The 19,927-nt window shown below is 32.0% G+C and overlaps 1 protein-coding gene across 9 annotated transcripts in view; it reads right to left on the minus strand.

Annotated features, from left to right (window-relative positions):
* The window catches only part of LOC143239001 (F-box DNA helicase 1-like), a 39,463-nt gene that overhangs the window by 6,492 nt on the left and 13,044 nt on the right, over positions 1-19,927 (minus strand). For 8 of the 9 annotated variants that reach the window (XM_076479706.1, XM_076479705.1, XM_076479708.1 and 5 more), the window contains exons 5-15: positions 18,910-19,097; positions 16,468-16,587; positions 12,040-12,137; positions 11,046-11,124; positions 10,330-10,419; positions 7,585-7,813; positions 5,803-5,968; positions 5,331-5,467; positions 4,999-5,098; positions 2,428-2,570; positions 1,798-1,876 (exon numbers count right to left, since the gene is read on the minus strand). In XM_076479706.1, the coding sequence (XP_076335821.1) occupies positions 1,798-1,876; positions 2,428-2,570; positions 4,999-5,098; positions 5,331-5,467; positions 5,803-5,968; positions 7,585-7,813; positions 10,330-10,419; positions 11,046-11,124; positions 12,040-12,137; positions 16,468-16,587; positions 18,910-19,097 (1,429 nt within the window). The remainder of the gene's footprint in view (positions 1-1,797; positions 1,877-2,427; positions 2,571-4,998; positions 5,099-5,330; positions 5,468-5,802; positions 5,969-7,584; positions 7,814-10,329; positions 10,420-11,045; positions 11,125-12,039; positions 12,138-16,467; positions 16,588-18,909; positions 19,098-19,927) is intronic. The other variant, XM_076479711.1, reaches the window with a different exon arrangement.

Here is a 19,927-nt window from a genome sequence, read left to right on the forward strand (position 1 = left end):
GAAAGAGAACATTTCTCTTTAAAATATAAAACTTACCATCTACAAACCAAAATAACATACCTATTAGTTTATTAGTGATGTTGACTGATGTGAAGAAACAAAACAATTCAAGCTGTTAAATGAGATGAAACAATTTAATACCCAATAGCTACTGCTGCTATTAAATATACACAAACTTCTTGATGACAAGAAACCCACTTGAAATGAAAACGTATCTTAGAACAGTTGGTATGGGTATTAACACTTTTACTAATAAAGCAGAGAACAATGATTTAACCATCCTAGGTCATCTTCAGGTTAACAAAGAGAGTTTGCAACCGACCATTGCTGGGCACGTCTTAGGAACGAGAGTATGAACAGGTACAAGATTGTAGGAGGCATTGCAGGTGGATGTTAGGCTATTAATTAGTATAGGTATAAAGGTATTTCTTTATATTGATTTAATTTTGGTTTTAGTTGTTGTATAAGTAGGGCTTCATTGATTTTGCATTTGTTTATATTTGTTTCCCTACTTAGTATCTATGTGTTTTCTATAGTTATGTTGCATTTATTTGATTTGCAGCATTCAAAAACATGTGAAGGTGTGTTTTGTTTTTTTTGTTCTTTGAATCTAGTTTCCATTTTTCTGCTTAATTTTCCAATATAGAAGTTGTGATAGTTGTTGCATTGTATTTTATAAAGCATGTTGGTGGTGTGTTTGTCAATGTAATTTTTACACAAACTAAGTGTTTACTGGAATGTTGTGTTTTATTATGAGTTTTTTCTAAATGTTGGTTATTTTTTTCCTGATGTCAGGAACATATGATATGCAGCAGTGTAAGGTTTTGTAGTTTGTTGTATCTAGTAATTTACCATTGTTTTGTTTGTTGTTTATCTAGGTGTGTACGTATAATTTTTTCCACAGTTTTTGGAGAAAATGTGTTGATGCTGATGAAGTGTTTTATTTTGTTGATTTAATCATTAACTTTATCAGGTAAGCATTGTTTTGTGGCTGTATTTATTCGGTTTCTTAATATGTTAAGTTTTTGTTTTGTTTCATGTGCCGAGTTCCATGGAATGTATAATCCAGTTGGATGACTTTTCTGTGGATTTTTGTTTTGAATTGTGTATCAGTTCTAGTGATCTTGAGGTAAAGAAATGCTATTTGGTTAGTTTTTTCCTGTTTATAGATGAACTTAATGTTGGAGCGTATTGAGTTAACATGGTTGAATGTAGAGAAATAAGCAGAAAAATGGAAACAAGATTCAAAGAACATAAAAAAACACCTTCACAAGTTTTTGAACACTGCAAGTCAAATAAACATAACATAACCATAGAAAACACTCAGATACTAAGTAGGGAAACAAATATAAACAAATGCAAAATCAAAGAAGCCCTACTTACACAGCAACTAAAACCAAAATCAAACCAATATAAAAGGACACCTTTATATCTATACTAATTAATAATCTAACATCCACCTGCAATGCCCCCTACAATCCCATACCCATTTATACTTTCATCCCTGAGACGTGCTGGGCAACAATCATTTGCTGACTCTTTTTGTTAACATGAAGATGACCTAGGAAGGTCAAAACATTGTTCTCTGCGTATCAATAAAAATGTTAATACCAGCTGTTCTAAGATACAAACTTACTTCTCTTTTACATAAGTAGAAAACTACACTATCATGATGAATTTCCTAAAAATTGCAATTTAATCACTAATAAAAACAGAAACTGGTATTTTAAAAAAGAACACTTTCTTCACATGTCAAATATTTTTTAACACAAAAGAATAACAAAATTTAAATATTACCCTCTGGTGAGATATCCCTGTTGATGGTCATCAACCTATACATATCAACAATCTGTTCTAGACCATATCCTTTCAAACCCTGGAAAACAAAACCCTATAGCTAAAACTTTTGCTCATCACTTTTCCACTTCAAAACTTTTTTCCAATTAAATTTAAAATCAATGATATTTCTGAATAAATGATATAGTCATGTAAGGTTAAACTTATTTTATCTGAAAAAAATGTATAAAATCAAGAAAACTAAAATATTAGTTAGTTTCTGATACCATATTCAGATAAGGCCTGAAACACATCAGTCAGTAAAACAATGCAACTTTCTAATTATTAAACCAAATAAGGCCTGAAACATGTCACTGAATCAAAGTTTTATAAACTACAAAAAAATAAAAAAGGCAGTACTTTACAAGTAACAAAGCATAACACATTAATGCTTCACAAACAACAGAACAATAAATTTTATAAATCATAGATTATGACAATACAAAAATATTTCAAAACTTAGTTTTGGCAAGCTGGGCATAATTAACTTTTTTTACCAAGTACTAGTAACTATAGGAAAATAATCAACATGATATTAACATTTAATTCCCTTCTGTTACACTTTCAAGATAAGATACTGTTGTTTCTTACCCCAACGAAAGCTCCTCTTACTGTAGATGGTTCACCTTCGTAGCGTTCCTCTCCACAGCAGAGACGGACAGCTTCATTAAGGAGTGTCAAATTACATCTAGCGATTATACAAATCTGACCCACTTTAGAGCCATTAACTGCTCCTGTAAATACAGGAAATTGGTCCACAAATATTGTTAACTAGCACAATATTCAGTTAGAAGAAAAAGTCTTACTTAACTATAGTGAAATTCTAACATCCAATAATACCGTACCTCACTTTAATGGTAAAAGTGGATTACAAGTAGTTTCTATAAGTTGGATATTATCAGTGACTGTTGTGTACCTGGTAATTCAGATCAGAAACCAACCTCCCACATAGGTACTTTCAACAATACTCAAACATTATGCTTTCAGACAATTAACAAAGAAAAATATGGCAAACTTTAGTCAAAACCATACTCAAACATTCAATAGCCTTCAGCACAGAATTTAACTGTTACAATTTCTTTTTAACAAAACTAAATCTTGAGACTGTCATGTTTACAGTTGAAAAACAAATAGGTGACTTTCTTAGATCTAAATGTCATTAACCAGAACAGCTTGAACTCCACAAACCAACATTGTTTTATCTGTACTGTTTTTCAGCACATTCGTACCTAATTGTTACAAAAATAAGTTAGTAAATATTCTAATTCATAGGGCAAATAAACTCACTAACTCTTATTCTAAATTTCATGATGAAGTTATAAATATTAAAAAAAATTTGATTAAAAATGCCTTCTGGAACTCCAGCAATAATCAACAAAAATATTTTTGAATATATTAATAAGATTTATAACCACAAAATTCCAGAGTTAAAATGTTCCTGAATATGCTAACATCTTAGTGTTACCTGGATCCTACAGCATCAGAGAAACATCATGAATATTCTTCAATCAACTAATCCCAAAGTACAAGTGATCCTTAAACTAAATACTTCCCTCAAAAAAAGCACTGGTGATGTATCAATACATTTGTCCATGTATGGATAATTATTATAAGCCAGACTTCATACTTCTGAAACAGCAATTTATCAAGATATTTACATTTTAGTTTGTTTATAAATGAAAGGATCATTCTAAATATACACATAACTGAAATATAAAACATCAAGCACTACTATAGTACCACGTCATCATCAAGTACTACTAAAGTATCATGTCATCATCAAGTACTACTAAAGTACCACGTCATCATCAAGCACAGCTAAAGTACCACGTCATCATCAAGCACAACTAAAGTACCACGTCATCATCAAGCACAACTAAAGTACCACGTCATCATCAAGCACTACTAAAGTACCACGTCATCATCAAGCACTACTAAAGTACCACGTCGTCATCAAGCACTACTAAAGTACCACGTCGTTATCAAGCACTACTAAAGTACCACGTCGTCATCAAGCACTACTAAAGTACCACGCGTGGGTCATCAAGCACTACTAAAGTACCACCGCGTCGTCATCAAGCACAACTAAAGTACCACGTCATCATCAAGCACTACTAAAGTACCCGCGTCATCATCAAGCACTACTAAAGTACCGCCATCATCAAGCACTACTAAAGTACCACGTCGTCATCAAGCACTACTAAAGTACCACGTCGTCATCAAGCACTACTAAAGTACCACATCATCATCAAGTACTACTAAAGTATCATGTCATCATCAAGCACTACTAAAGTACCACGTCATCATCAAGTACTACTAAAGTATCATGTCATCATCAAGCACTACTAAAGTACCACGTCATCATCAAGCACTACTAAAGTACCATGTCATCATCAAGCACTACTAAAGTACCACGTCATCATCAAGCACTACTAAAGTACCATGTCATCATCAAGCACAACTAAAGTACCACGTCATCATCAAGCACTACTAAAGTACCACGTCATCATCAAGCACTACTAAAGTACCACGTCATCATCAAGCACTACTAAAGTACCCGCGTTATCATCAAGCACTGCTGTAGTACCATGTCATCATCAAGCACTAGTAAAGTACCACGTCATCATCAAGCACTACTAAAGTACCATGTCATCATCAAGTATTACTAAAGTACCACGTCATCATCAAGCACTACTATAGTACCATGTCATCATCAAGCACTACAATAGTACCATGTCATCATCAAGTACTACTAAAGTACCACATTATCATCAAGCACTACTAAAGTACCACGTCATCATCAAGCACTACTAAAGTACCATGTCATCATCAAGCACTACTAAAGTACCACGTTATCATCAAGCACTGCTGTAGTACCATGTCATCATCAAGCACTAGTAAAGTACCACGTCATCATCAAGCACTACTAAAGTACCATGTCATCATCAAGTATTACTAAAGTACCACGTCATCATCAAGCACTACTATAGTACCATGTCATCATCAAGCACTACAATAGTACCATGTCATCATCAAGTACTACTAAAGTACCACATCATCATCAAGCACTACTAAAGTACCACGTCATCATCAAGCACTACTAAAGTACCATGTCATCATCAAGTACTACTAAAATTTACAATGACAAATGTTGTCACATACCTTCTTGGGTGCCTCCAACTATGGTCTTATTGTGAATCTTCTTCAAGACTTCAAGAGCACAGGAAGCCACATAACTTATCTCTGGACCAAACCGAAAGGACTGGAATAAGCATTTTTAGATACATACTTCAGAATAACCTGATGATTATGTTACATACAAAGCAAATGGACTAAAAACAATTACTTGGAAACAAATTTTACTGAACATCAGTTTAATTATAGCACATTAGCTTGTAACATTGACAAAATAAAGCAAATATGTTGGAACTCATTTGCTTTAATAAAAACACTGAATGGCTATGGAAGACAATATTCATGTTACTGATCCTCACCCTTGTGAGATAGAACATTTGGGAACTCTGGACAGAATTCAGTGCATTCACAGCTCCACGGAAGGCATAGATCTGCTGGTTAGGGTCACCCACTAGGATTTTAGGACAAGGCTGTGACAGCAGTAAGTCCAACATGGCTAAAGAAAAGGAATTCGGTCAGTGCATGTTTTACAACTAATACTAGACATCTCACTTCACTGTGAAGAAAACTGTTTTCCCTTTCATACAGATAAAGAATATTTTGTCACGTTAAGATTCAATTATGTTATAAATACCAAACCATTACCCCCTCCAGAATAATATCTATATTCATCACACCACATATTCCTTTAGGTATTTTTCTGTTTACCTCTATTGTTTTGAGACATTTAACTCATTTAATTTTTTTGAATATTATACTTTAGCTCAACCTACAATTTGATATTTAAAGTATTTTTGTTTGTTTAACAAGTTGATAAATGAATACACTGACCACCATTACAATCTTGTGCCTCATCAACTAAAATACAGTCGTAACCTTCTAGCCGAGGATGAGTGAGCTGGTACAGTTTTAGATAAACGTCATGTGTGATGTACACTTCATTGTCACTTTGGTTAGCCATTTTGTTCCAAAGGCCTTGTGCATCATCTGCCACAGCCTGTAAAGAAATATTATAATAAAACATGGTTGTGTTCAAATGCTTGTTTGATGTGTGTTAAACACAAGTTCATCTATAGTGTATGATTTTATAGAACATTCCACTTTATGAGCTGTATAATTCAAATAATTTAAACCAAAGTTGTTTATCATAAGAAACCCGTACACACCAACAAAACAATGTACATAAGCATCCCTTCATGCAGTGGAGCATACCATTATGATGGAACAAGGAGGGTTAATGTCTACAAGTAACAGTAAAATGTGATGAAGTCCTAGCACACAAAATGTCAGGGAAGTATTTTTAACATGAAAAATGTACTAAAATTAATTTTAATATCAAAAAAGAAGTAAATCTACCCCCCATGACTAATTTTAATTAGTCAACAATTTTATGTTAAAAACACAACTGAGAACTATTTAGAATGGTTACTATTAAATACAAAATTATTTTAAGTTGCCTGCAGTCATTTTAACTGGCTGAAATATGGTGCTCTAGCAATACTTTCTTACTGTATATACTTAATTGCATGTAACATCAATTATATGAACACAAACAGTATACTTTCTATTCTGTTTAACATGTGTTACTGTTCTTTGTAGCATATTTTTAAGCAATAAGGGAATGCTTTGTTTCATTTGTAAGCATTACCTCTAAAATAAAGGGTTTCCAATTAGACATAAATCAGTAGTTCTGGTGGTACCATCAGTACATTATGCAAATTAACTGTTGAATTCATGTGGTTGTATGCTTGTAACAGTCCTAGTAATAATTACAGTTAATAGTGTCAAACTATATATGGTAATACGTTTGTTTCAGTCCTAATAATAATTACAATTAATAGTGTCAAACTACCTCTGGTAATACATTTGTTTCTGTCCTAATAATAATAATTGAAATTAATAGTGTCAAACTATATCTGGTAACATGTTTGTTTCAGTCCTACTAATAATTACAATCAACACTATCAAACTGTATCTGGTAATATGTTTGTTTCAGTCCTACTAATAATTAAAACTAATACTGTCAAACTTTATATGGTAATATGCTTATTACAGTCCTAATAATAATTAAACTGAATTATACATTCATTATTTCTAGCATTAAAAGTAAAAAATGAATTTATTTTGCAGTCAGATAAGATTTTACTTAAGAATTATTGCAACAACAACACAACTCTTGCATGGTTCCCTAGCATCTTAAGTTTCTAAACTGTTCTCCAATGGTTGGAGCATTCTCTATTCAATAGTAAGCTGATTTACATGAAACGAATGTCAGGATTATATGAGAAAGATGTTTTTATAGCTAACAAATATCCAGGTGACAATAATTACTATGAACACAATGAGATAATATCTTCTCTGAACATTCATTAAACACATTTCATGCATTTCTCAGCCATTTAACTATCACCAAAACAAAATAAGATATTGTTTTAACACACTAACTGAACAAGCTTCAGTTCACTACATTAAAAATTTCAGACACATATTGTTCTTTCTAGTTATACCATCAAGAAACTGTCTAGCTTCTGTCAAGAAGTTCCTGGAAAACTTGTATAACATTCAATTTCCGTAACTTTTCAAAAGACAGCTGAATAAAATCTAACTGCTTACAAGTCTTTCTGTGTCTCCTATAAGTTGAAGAGTTTCACCATCCCAGTCCACTAAGTGTTGAGGTACGTGTGCCACAGTTATATCATCATCAACTGTAGCCATGAAACTATTAATGGTAGCAAGTACAGCACTGGCATACCTCTGTTTTTTTGCATATGTTTTAGGAGCTTTATACAATTTACTCATGATATCTATGGGACGTAGTTTGCTTGTCAGTTTACGACGATAGCTGTAAATATAAATAATTCATGGATCACACACCAATAACAAATGTTAGATACAAAACACTACCCATCTAATTCAACTGTAACTAAGTAACTAGCATGAATCTCCATTTCATTTGTTCTGTAGTTACAACACAGAAAAAAGGTAATTCTAAGATAACATGACTAAACTGACATGAAGCAATGGAACAACTATACATTATAAAGGAAGATTACGTGCGAGTTTATTTGTAATGCTGGAACAACATATTTATAAGAAACAACATGAGTAAGTACATGGAACAATGGAACACTACTCATTTTTAAACTATGCTATGGATTCTGTTGAAGTAACCATTAGCTTCCATACTATAATTTTTAATAGGGTTCATGTACCTTCACAAAATTATTGGTCTTTTGTGTGATAAAAATCAATTTTTTAGCATATATGTATAGATATATGGAGTCAGAGTGTTGGCTTCTTTGAGTGCAAAGTGATTTTCATTCAAGATTTGAAGTACTTTTCTTTGTTTGAAAATCCTGAATTTTAATTTGTATAATTTCTGTAAACTCCAAAACAAATATCAATCATTTTCTCAATAAACGTTTATCTTTCACTGGCTACTTCCTCTATCCTTACTATATCCATTTGATGAACTTCATAACCACCATGATACTTCCTCTATCCCAACTATATCCATTTGATGAGCTTCATAACCACCATGATGCTTCCTCTGTCCCAACTATATCCATTTGATGAGCTTCATAACCACCATGATACTTCCTCTATCCTAACTACATCCATTTGATGAACTTCATAACCACCATGATACTTCCTCTATCCTAGCAATATCCATTTGATGAACTTCATAACCACCATAATACTTCCTCTATCCTAACTATATCCATTTGTTCAACCTCATAACCACCATGATACTTCCTCTATCCTAACTATATCCATTTGATGAGCTTCATAACCACCATGATACTTCCTCTATCCTGACCATATCCATTTGTTCAACCTCATAACCACCATAATACTTCCTCTATCCTAACTATATCCATTTGTTCAACCTCATAACCACCATGATACTTCCTCTATCCTAACTATATCCATTTGTCCAACCTCATAACCACCATGATACTTCCTCTTTCCTAACTATATCCATTTGTCCAACCTCATAACCACCATAAACAAATATGAAGTAAATCAAAATTATTTTTCTTTCTAGAAGTTATAACACAGAACAACCTTCATTTATCTAAACAGTTTAAAGCTTGCAACATCTATTTATACTTAAATGTTATTGTTTCATTGCCCTTTAACTTTGTTTAACCAATAATACCACCACACCAACCATAAATCATTTGGCAAATGTGCAACTGATATTATAGTTCAAATTATGCAATGCACAAGCTGCTCATGAGCACATCTCTGGAGCAATTTCCTCTGTTTTTTTTCTCATTGCATAATCTAACCTCACAAGTTTCTAACTAGTTATTTATATAATAATAAATATAGAACACTGATGAAGAAGAAGAAGGTTGAAACTCACATGAATTCTCTCGTTCCTGTGTTCTCAACCTTCAATGAAACTCAGCATACTTCTATTTTATTACACTAATGGTACTACTGCACCAAAGAACTTTATTTACTTAAGTGATGAAAATAATAAAAATATACAAAGAGAAGACAATTTCCTGTTACAACTCTAATTCCCATGGCTTTCTAACAATGCAATAAGATCCATAAAAAATTCAGCCAAGCTAGTAGATATAAAAATACCACCAAGAACATTTGAGCCCTGGACACGAATTAAATAACGCTGTACAGAAATAAACATAATATGTCATTTAATAGATTGAAACTTGGGTATTCTGTTTGGAATATTAATATAAAATGTTGAGAATAAAAGGCAATTCGTAAAAGACAGGATGTGACAGGTGAGCTTGGCAAGAGAGTCTCATTTTCTAGTTCATACCTCCATAGATATATGAAATTGAAAGATATAAAAATTATGCTTTGCCTGAGTAATACCTATACTGAGTTATTTACATTAAATTCTGTACTTCTCAGAAGAGGGCATGCATAGAGAGTAACTGTAACAGTTATCTTAATAAGGTAGCTTGAGGATTGTTTTAAAATACCTCCTTCTAATATTACAAACTTAACATTTATATAGTATTAGAAACTCACTTATTAATCACATTTTGATGCTAAGTTTATCCATATACAATGACAATAATCTAATTAAATTCTAAATGTTGTGGCATGATTAGTTTCATCTATCTGTGGCAAGATAGTTAAAGGAAGAATATGAATGGGTGCACATAAAACAATGAAACACTACATATTATGAAAACAATGTGACATAGAATAACAATAAAGATGACAGATGTTCATTCAACATTATTAGGACTTTCCTAACTATAGAATAACAATAAAGATAATAGTTCTAACTGGAGAAAAATTATGAAAATGACAGATTTTCACTCAACTTTCCTGCTGAAAATGAGATTAGAGAACAGAAATTTCACTTACTATTTTCCTATTCCTTCCCAGGCTAGAGAATGTGCAGTACGACACTCAACATTTGGTGGAAAAGTTTTCTTTGCAAGTTCGTTCACTGATCTTTAAAAATAAAAGGAGCATTGATAAATGGTTTCATAACTATTTCTGATACAAACTGATCTGTATATTTTAAATTTCTTGAGTAGAACTGGTAGACTTGGGTGAAGGATGACTGCTCAATCTTTGAACACCCCTGGGGGTTGTTTTTTGTTAAACAATTAACCTTAGACCAAAACATCTGCCAGATTTAAAGGTAAGATTCACAAAATACCAATGTTTTGAAATCTTAAATCAACAATATGCTTTTTTGGACATCTAACCCTTAAATGACAGCTATCATCAACTGATGCTGCTACTTACAACCATCCTGCTGTTTGAGGGTTACATACACCACAGATTGTCATCAAACATTGGCTAACTTTATAACATCTCTTTTATTTAACTCTATAAATGTCAGTTTAGATATCTTTTTAGATATGTTTAAAAAATCCTAAGATTTTTGATAGTTTTTAATAGAAGTAACATTAAATGCATATAATAATAAAAGTTGTATCCTTCATAAAATGAAACAATATTAACACGTATTTCAATGTTATATGTAATTAAACCAATTAGTATCTGTGGGAATGTTTCACAGGGTTAAAAACAAATGGCAAACTGTATGACCATAAAAAAGTACAACTTACTTGTTGTAAACAACACTCAAAAACTTCAAACCAGGCCTCATCTTGGTATACTGAATCAAAGTGGATGTTTTACCTGTTCCTGAATGTTATTTATACAAGTTAGTATTTTCTGGCATTTCACATAATAAAAACTCACATGACTCTGGGTCAATATGGAGTCATTAACTTTATTAATTTTTACAAAATTATACAAAATTACATGCATACATATACATGTATGAATGTACACCATAAATACACTCCATGTTGGTCAAGTTGGTCTAAAAATTGCCATAAACTAAGTAAAAGCATTTGTTTAAACAGAGGCAGGTAAATATATCATTGGAGTTGTCACATAAATTAATTAGCAATTCTTGAAGATGTATGACATGAAGTTAAACATACTTCTGTCCAAAGGATTTGTCGACCACATCTCATTACCAGAAAAAGGTAATATAGTACAACACACTATTCTGAAAACAATATAAACATCTTATATTAGAAATGAAAAATACTGTTTTGATCCAGAAACAATTTTAAGTTTATTTGTTCTGAATTTCAAACAAAGATACTAAAGGATTATCTGTAAAGATTTCCTCAATTTTGAAATGAGAGACTAGAGCTACAGCTAATGGACACTATTAACATGTTGGGGTAAACTTTATCAATGAACAGTGGGATTAACTGTCACTTCACGACATCCAAACATGTTGGGGTATACTTTATCAATGAAAACTAGGACTGTCACTTCACAACATCCAAACATGTAGGAGTTAATCTTTATCAATGAACAGTGAGATTAACTATCACTTAACAACATCCAAACATGTTTTGTGATGGGATTCAAAACCTGCAATCTATAGATTGCTAATCAAGTGCCCAACATGACTGGAAAACTTGGATAAGTATTATTTGGTTGACAGATACCAGTGTTTTCAAGCTTGACAAGAAACGAGTTTTCTTAGATTACTACATGTACATCACAAACTACAATCTGGTCACCAGAGTAACTCACCTGCAAAGGCTATAATCTTGATTACATCATTTGGTTGTAAAGTATGGTTCAAAATCCTCATTTGTTCATGAGTAAATCGTACAGTGAGACCTTTCATCCTGGAGAGTAGCGGAGTGAAATAAACTACATGTTCAACTAAAAGATGCAACTTGCTTCTTACACCATGTTTCTAACATAAGGTTACAGTTACAATATTACACTACTATCTAACATAACATGATCATATATTTACAATATTACACTACTATCTAACATAACATGATCACACAACTACAAAAATACACTATGTATATGACACAACCATGATCTCATAGTTATAATATCACACTACTATCTAACATAACATGATCATATTGTTATAATATCGCACTACTATCTAACATAACATTATCATATAGTTATATCACACTACTATCTAACATCACATGATCATATATTTACAATATTACACTACTATCTAACATAACCATGATCATATATTTACAATATTACACTACTATCTAACATAACCATGATCATATATTTACAATATTACACTACTATCTAAAATAACCATGATCATATAGTTATAATATTACACTACTATCTAACATAACATGATCATAAAGTTATAACATCACACTACTATCTAAAATAACCATGATCATATAGTTATAACATTACACTACTATCTAACACAACATGATCATATAGTTATAATATCACACTACTATCTAACATAACATTATCATATAATTACAATACTACATTACTATCTAACATAACGTGATCATATTTACAAAATTACATTACTATCTAACATAACATGATCATATAGTTACAATACTACACTATGTATCTAACATAACCATGATCATATTGTTACAAAATTACACCATGTTTATAACATAACATGATCACATAGTTACAATATTACAGTACTATCTAAAATAACATGATCATATAGTTATAATATCATACTGCTATCTAAAATAACATGATCATATAGTTACAATATTACAGTACTATCTAACATAAGGTGACCATATAGTTATATCACACTACTACCTAACATAACGTGATCATATAGTCACAATATTACAGTACTATCTAACATAACATTATCATATAGTTATATTATTACATTACTATATAACATAACTTGATCATATAGTTATAATACTACACTATGTATCTAACATAACCTTGATCATTGAGTTAAAATTACTACATTCGTATAAGTATCTGACCTTTAGGCTATCACTGTAAGCTGCTGATTAAGAAAGTGACAGTTAAACAAAAGAACAACCACACTAATAATTGTCTTAAATAACTGTCTACAAGTTATGATTAATTTTCAAATACATCTAAACAACCAAGCCTAAAATAAATCCTTTATTCATCTACCATGGGGTTTCCATTTTTATGAATAATTTTAAAATGCAAACTTATATTTATTCTGAACGATGCATGTCCACATAAAAGTTTTCAAGTTAAAACTGTTACAAAGGTATTTGTTATTTTGTGTGAGAACCTTTATGTGGATATACAGTCATGTGAAAAAGTTAGGACACCCTATGAAAGCCTGTGTATTTTTGTAACATTTTTTGGATATATTGATATTTAATCTTAATTTTAACAATACTGAGAGATTATAGGAATATAACTAAACAATTATAACTAAACTAAACTAAAAACTGAAGAAAAGACTTTTCAAGATCTTCTGTAAATGTAATTTACAAAAATGCACATTCTGAGGAAAAAGTTAGGACACCCTACCCCCTAGTAGCTAGTGTTACCCCCTTTGGCTGAAATAATTGCAGTGAGACACTTCTTGTAGCCATCTACCAGTATCTTACATCGGTCTGAAGAAAGTTTGCCCCACTCCTCAATGCAGAATTCTGTCAGCTGTGAGATGTTTGAGGGGTTTCTTGCATGTACAGCCCGTTTCAAGTCACCATAACAGCATCTCAATGGGATTAAGATCTGGGCTTTGACTCTGCCATTCCAGAACTCTCCATTTCTTAGTTTTCAGCCAGTCCTTGGTAAATTTACTGATATGGTTTGGGTCATTGTCATGTTGCAGGGTCCAGTTCTGCTTCAGCTTTAATTTTCTTACAGATGGACTCATACTTCCCAAGCACCCTGTGATACACAGTAGAATTCATGGTGGATTCTATGATTGTGAGCTGTCCAGGTCCTGCTGCAGCAAAGCAGCCCCAAACCATGACACTTAAACCTCCATGCTTCACAGTTGGTATGAGGTTCTTTTCCTGGAATGCTGTATTTGGCTCTCCAAAGAACATTATTCCAGAAATCCTGGTCTTTGTCTACATTCTCTCTGGGAAACTTCAGTCTGGCCTTGATGTTTCTCTTAGAGAGCAAAGGTTTCCTCCTTGCACACCTCCCATGCAAGTTAAACTTGTGCAGTCTCTTTCTGATTGTAGAAGCATGCACTTTCACATTAACAGTAGCCAGAGCCTGCTGTAGGTTCCGTGATGACATTTTAGGATTTTTGGAGACCTCTTTTAGCATCTTGCAGTCTGCTCTTGGGGTGAACTTGCTTGGAAGACCAGACCTGGGCATGTTGGAAGTTGTTTTGAAAGACCTCCACTTGTTAACTATTTTCCAGACAATGGAACAGATGATTTCAAATTTTTTGAGATTTTTTTAAATCCCTTACCAGACTCAAAGCTGCTACAATTTTCTTTCTAAAGGCCTCAGGCAGCTCTTTTGCTCTCACCATGGTGCTCACCCTCACTTCAACAGTTTATGATGTGGAGTCTTTCAATGAAAGAAAATGTTGAAGGTGCTTTCAGAAGTCAGTTCTGGTGACTACAGCTTAAATTATGTGCCATGTTCAGGTCATCCTGCTGAGTTTAATGATGACTTGCTGCTGCCTGCACTTGATGAAGATTGTACTATAACAGTTGAAGAACTAGCACAGAAGCTTAATTAAACCCATTCAACAGTTTACCATCATCTGCAATAGCCTGGAAAGGTGTCAAAACTTGAAAAATTCGTCCCCATTATTTTAAAGAAGCCACCCTTAGAGCAAGAGTGGACATTTGCACTTCTCTGCACTTTCGTGAACATAACTCACCTTTTTTGGATAGATTACTGACTGGAGATGAAAAATGGATATATTATAAAAATGTTAAGTGCTGCAGACAATGGCTCAGTGCAGGTAAACTGGCTAAATCACAGCCAAAAATGGACCTCCACCCTAGGAAAGTCTTGTTCAGCATTTGGTGGGATATTGTTGGTGTGATCCACTTTGAGTTGCTGCAACTCAATGCAACAATTACATCAGATTTCTATTGTCAACAGTTAGAGCACTTGAATATTGCACTGAAAGAAAAGAGGCCTGCTTTGATCAATGATAAAGGTGTTGTATTACACCAGGATAATGCACAGCCCCATACAGCAAGGATCACATGTACAAAGATTGAACAGCTAGAATGGGAAAGTTCCACATCCTCCTTATTCTCCAGACCTTGCCCCATCCGATTATAATCTATTCTGAAGTTTGCAGAACTATCTTGATGGAAAAAAGCTTAGAACACATTGAAATGCCAAAACTACCCTCTCTACTTTATTTTCCTCCAAAGCCCAAGAATTTTATAGAAATGGCATTCAGAAGCTTGTGAATCATTGGCAGGAAGAAATTAATAATAATGAAACATACATTATTGATTAAATAATGTTAAAAGCATTTGAAATCCTTTCTCTCTTTCTGAACCTGAAATTGAACATTACTTAAGGGACAACCTGATAGTTTTGGTTATATCTGTATTAGGGATAACAGATGTTTTGGACTCAGTAATTTGATGGAAATATTTAAACATTTGTACTAATGAAACTGTCAAAGACAATAACCTAATTTTCAAAATTTGTAATTTTTAGATAACAACACAAAACTGTATTTAAAACTACTTTAAAGACTTAGACAGCCCTTCAAAACATTTGCAATTAAGGTAGAATCTTTATTTCTAATTACAGACAACAAAATCAACAAGTACACTTGTCTTAAGCCTAATATTAGTCTAGCTATTATTAAGTAAGGCCAATGTTCAATAAAGAGATAAATAACAAACTTGTGTACATTTGTTGATTTAGTTTACTTTAGTGCACTCAATATTATCAATAAATGAACTAATAAACTTTTTCAAAAACTTTCATAAGAATTTAATTTGTTATTGTGCAAAATGTTTACTAAAGTATATTTATGTCCTCTATTTGTTTGCTCTGAAAATATGAATGCACTTCATTTCAGTGGATGTAAGCAAATTAATTTTCAGTATTAATTTATAGATAACATAAAACTGTTCTGAAAATTACTTTATACATAATACAAACACACAACATATTTAAAATAAATAATGATTGACAGATACTTTGAATCTCTTCCCTCTTAAAGTTAATGAAGCATGACAGAACATCACTGACCCATATTTCAAAATGCTCTGTTGTCCAGGAAATTGTTCTTGGAGAGCAGTCATGTCACAAGTGGTTCCAGACCACAGGTTTTCATAGATGTGAAGGGCATAAAATAACCTGTAGTGAAGACTGAAGCCAAACAATAAGAATTTTATTTCTTAAAATATAAAGAAATAAACAGGGTTTACTGCAACACTTTTCACAAATGTTTCTTAAGTTTAAATTGCCCATTGATAATAATCATTTATCAGTTAAATGTGTATGTTTCCTCTACTATAACAATTGAGATCCAATACACCGGAGTCGTTGCTAACCATACACTCCATTACTGTTAGTAATTAATCAGCTTATCTGTACTGCAGCACAATTTTAGTGATATAAGCACATACTTGAACTTATTAATGTTACACACTCTCTATAACAATATCTCAGTAATGTATTGTTGTCTGATATAAGCTCATATTCAAATAAATGAATGTTACATATTCTTCATAACATTAATATCTCAGTAATGAACTGTTGTCTGGACGTCAACAGTTTCAAAACAAAACTACTAATCCTATTCTATTATGTTCACCTTTACCTTCGGTCTTTATTTTTTTCCTGTAGCATTTGTTTCCTACAGATTACTAGTTAAGTATGATATATTCACTAGCATACACTACTGAGATATCTGATGTATTAAGTTACACATTATTAGTTAAGTATGATACATTCACTAGCATATGTTCAACTGTTTGTTACTTTACAGTTATTTTACTAATACCTTATTGAGATATCTGATGTATTAAGTTACACATTATTAGTTAAGTATGATACATTCACTAGCATATGTTCAACTGTTTGTTACTTTAGTTATTTTACTAATACGTTATTGAGATATCTGATATATTAAGTTACATATTATTAGTTAAGTATGATACATTCACTAGCATATGTTCCACTGTTTGTTACTTTACAGTTATCTTATTAAAATGTTACTGAGATATCTGATGTATTAAGCTATAGATTATTAGTTAACTATGATATATTCACTAGCATATATTCAACTGTTTCTATAAAGATAACAAATAACATTCAGTTACACAGTCTCTATATTTCATTATTTCTTTAATTTGATTTTTTTCTCCATATTATTCATGTGTTGTCATCCATAAGGTGTCTACTTAGTTGTAACATATGATATTTACATTTTCTTGGATACACATTCTGCACACAAATCCTCCCCAGTTGTACTATGCATAATGTGCTATGGATAATTCTTACTGATGTGTATTCTGTTTGATAACAAATTAAAATTAAATTATTGATGAATTACTACCTAATGAAATAGACCTTAAATGTAGAAAAAGATTCTCTCAAAAAGAACCGAGTGTCTAACTTCAAGGAATGAAATTAAAATTAGCAGCCACATTGGTAGCTACACTTGCAATAATAAACATTCATTTATTAAATAGCCAGACCACATCAGCTTGGAGAAAGGTAGTGAGTAAAAAAAATGTTTTTATTATTAGGTGCAGCTGTAGTAAACATATTAGACTAACAGCTCATGTGGGTTTTTGTGTAGACTTGTGCAAAAATGTTTTGTCAAATCTGAGCAGTTGTTGTTGAATGACTTTACAGATGTAACTTATACTTCAACCAAATTTGACACCTAATTGTAGGTTGAAATGGTCTATTAGTGGACCAAATTTAAAAACAATAACAACATAAAAGCGAAGTATGACTGAAGTACGTTTTTCTATCAAATAAATATTCCATACTTTTAGGGGGGGATGCAATGAAAATTGGAAATTTCATATCTTGTGTATTTATTAATGAATTGCCTTAAAAGATGTAGATAAAGTAAGAGTTCAGTAGAGCACATATACTGATAATACATGACAGTTTGGATAACACAGGGTGAATTACAGAAGACGAAAAACCTCGAAATTATCACTCCTGTTAATAATGCACAGTGTCACTTGTAGGTTGTTTTGGCCACATGACACACTAATGTGAGAGTTGAGCTTGCATTATTATTACAGTCATTTTTGAAATTTAATTTAACAAATAAACTAAAGATGATAAATAAAAATACAATCTCCACAAAACCATGTAGATATTTTACCTTTCCCAAAATAACAAAACTGTTCTTTGTAACTTTGACATCTTTCAACTTTTTCCTACACATATATCTCAGTGACATAATATATCTCATAAAACACATGCTCCTTCTACGATTACTGAAATATATTCCTAGCATTCATCAAGTAGAATGAAATGATAAAGAGAGATGTATCCTTATCACTGAACAAACGATACAGTAAAAGACAGATGTCACTTATCAGTTTTAGATTTCATATCACAAAATGCAGGCAAGGAGATAAATGCTGTCAAGTCCAGTTCTTAACAGTAAAATGATATTGTTTCATGTATTTATCTTATAGGTTGCCTACCCACATTACTTACCCATGATTTATTTTATATTTATTCTTGAAATGTAATAAGAATGAACCAATGCAGTACAAACATTCTAGGACATCAGGCACAGTACACTGAGACTTGGGATGTAGGAGATATTGGATAATGTTGTATACATCCCACACGGTCTCGGATATTACTGTGAGGGTGGTGATAATACTCCACAAGTTTAGAACCTATTCAAAGAAAGAAAATAATGTTGAATATCTACCACTAAGCACACATGAAGGTGACTATTATGTCATATGCTTATAAAGAATATTACATAAGAATTAAAGTAACACATCATATGAAATATTATATTTGATTCAAAAGTTTCTATGCATTATCACCAATGTTTCAAACAAACCAATCAGTTTCAGAAACTGCACAAATATCAAAGTAAAAGGTCTTACTGTACACACACACACACACACAGTGTACAATATGTCCAGTAATCTGTAACAGGACTTATTGTATACACACACAAACATTACATGATTTACTGTACACACAGGTTATAGAATTTACTGCAGATATACACACATTTCACATAATCAACTTTAGTTTCTCTTAATTTTTTCTTTTTTGGGAAAAAGAAAAATTATAAGAATAAACTACTATTTAATTAATTATATCACAGTTGTAAAATTAATAATTTTATCAATGCTTCCCTTTTAAATACTTTTTTGTACAATTAAGACGATGTTTGAGACTAACTCCCAATGTTAGGCTAAGTTTTACTTCTATTAAATCTGTTAAACCTACAGTTACCATAACCTCCAGATACACTTTTTTCTAAGCTATTTCTATGCCCATAACACAGTGGATCTATAATACCTAAATTAAACAAGAAATATTTAAAACAATATTACCATTCACCACAATTATGCACTTTACCTATTTTCTCAGTCACTTCCTTCAAGTTGTTGTTATTCAAGTCAAAAATACAAACTTTCATCAATAACATGTACCCAACCTGAAGTGAACAGTTTAAAAACAAACTCATACTTTGAAAGTTAAAGAG

The sequence above is a fragment of the Tachypleus tridentatus genome, chromosome 13 (genome assembly GCF_004210375.1).
Source record: "Tachypleus tridentatus isolate NWPU-2018 chromosome 13, ASM421037v1, whole genome shotgun sequence".
NCBI classification, from domain to species: domain Eukaryota; kingdom Metazoa; phylum Arthropoda; class Merostomata; order Xiphosura; family Limulidae; genus Tachypleus; species Tachypleus tridentatus.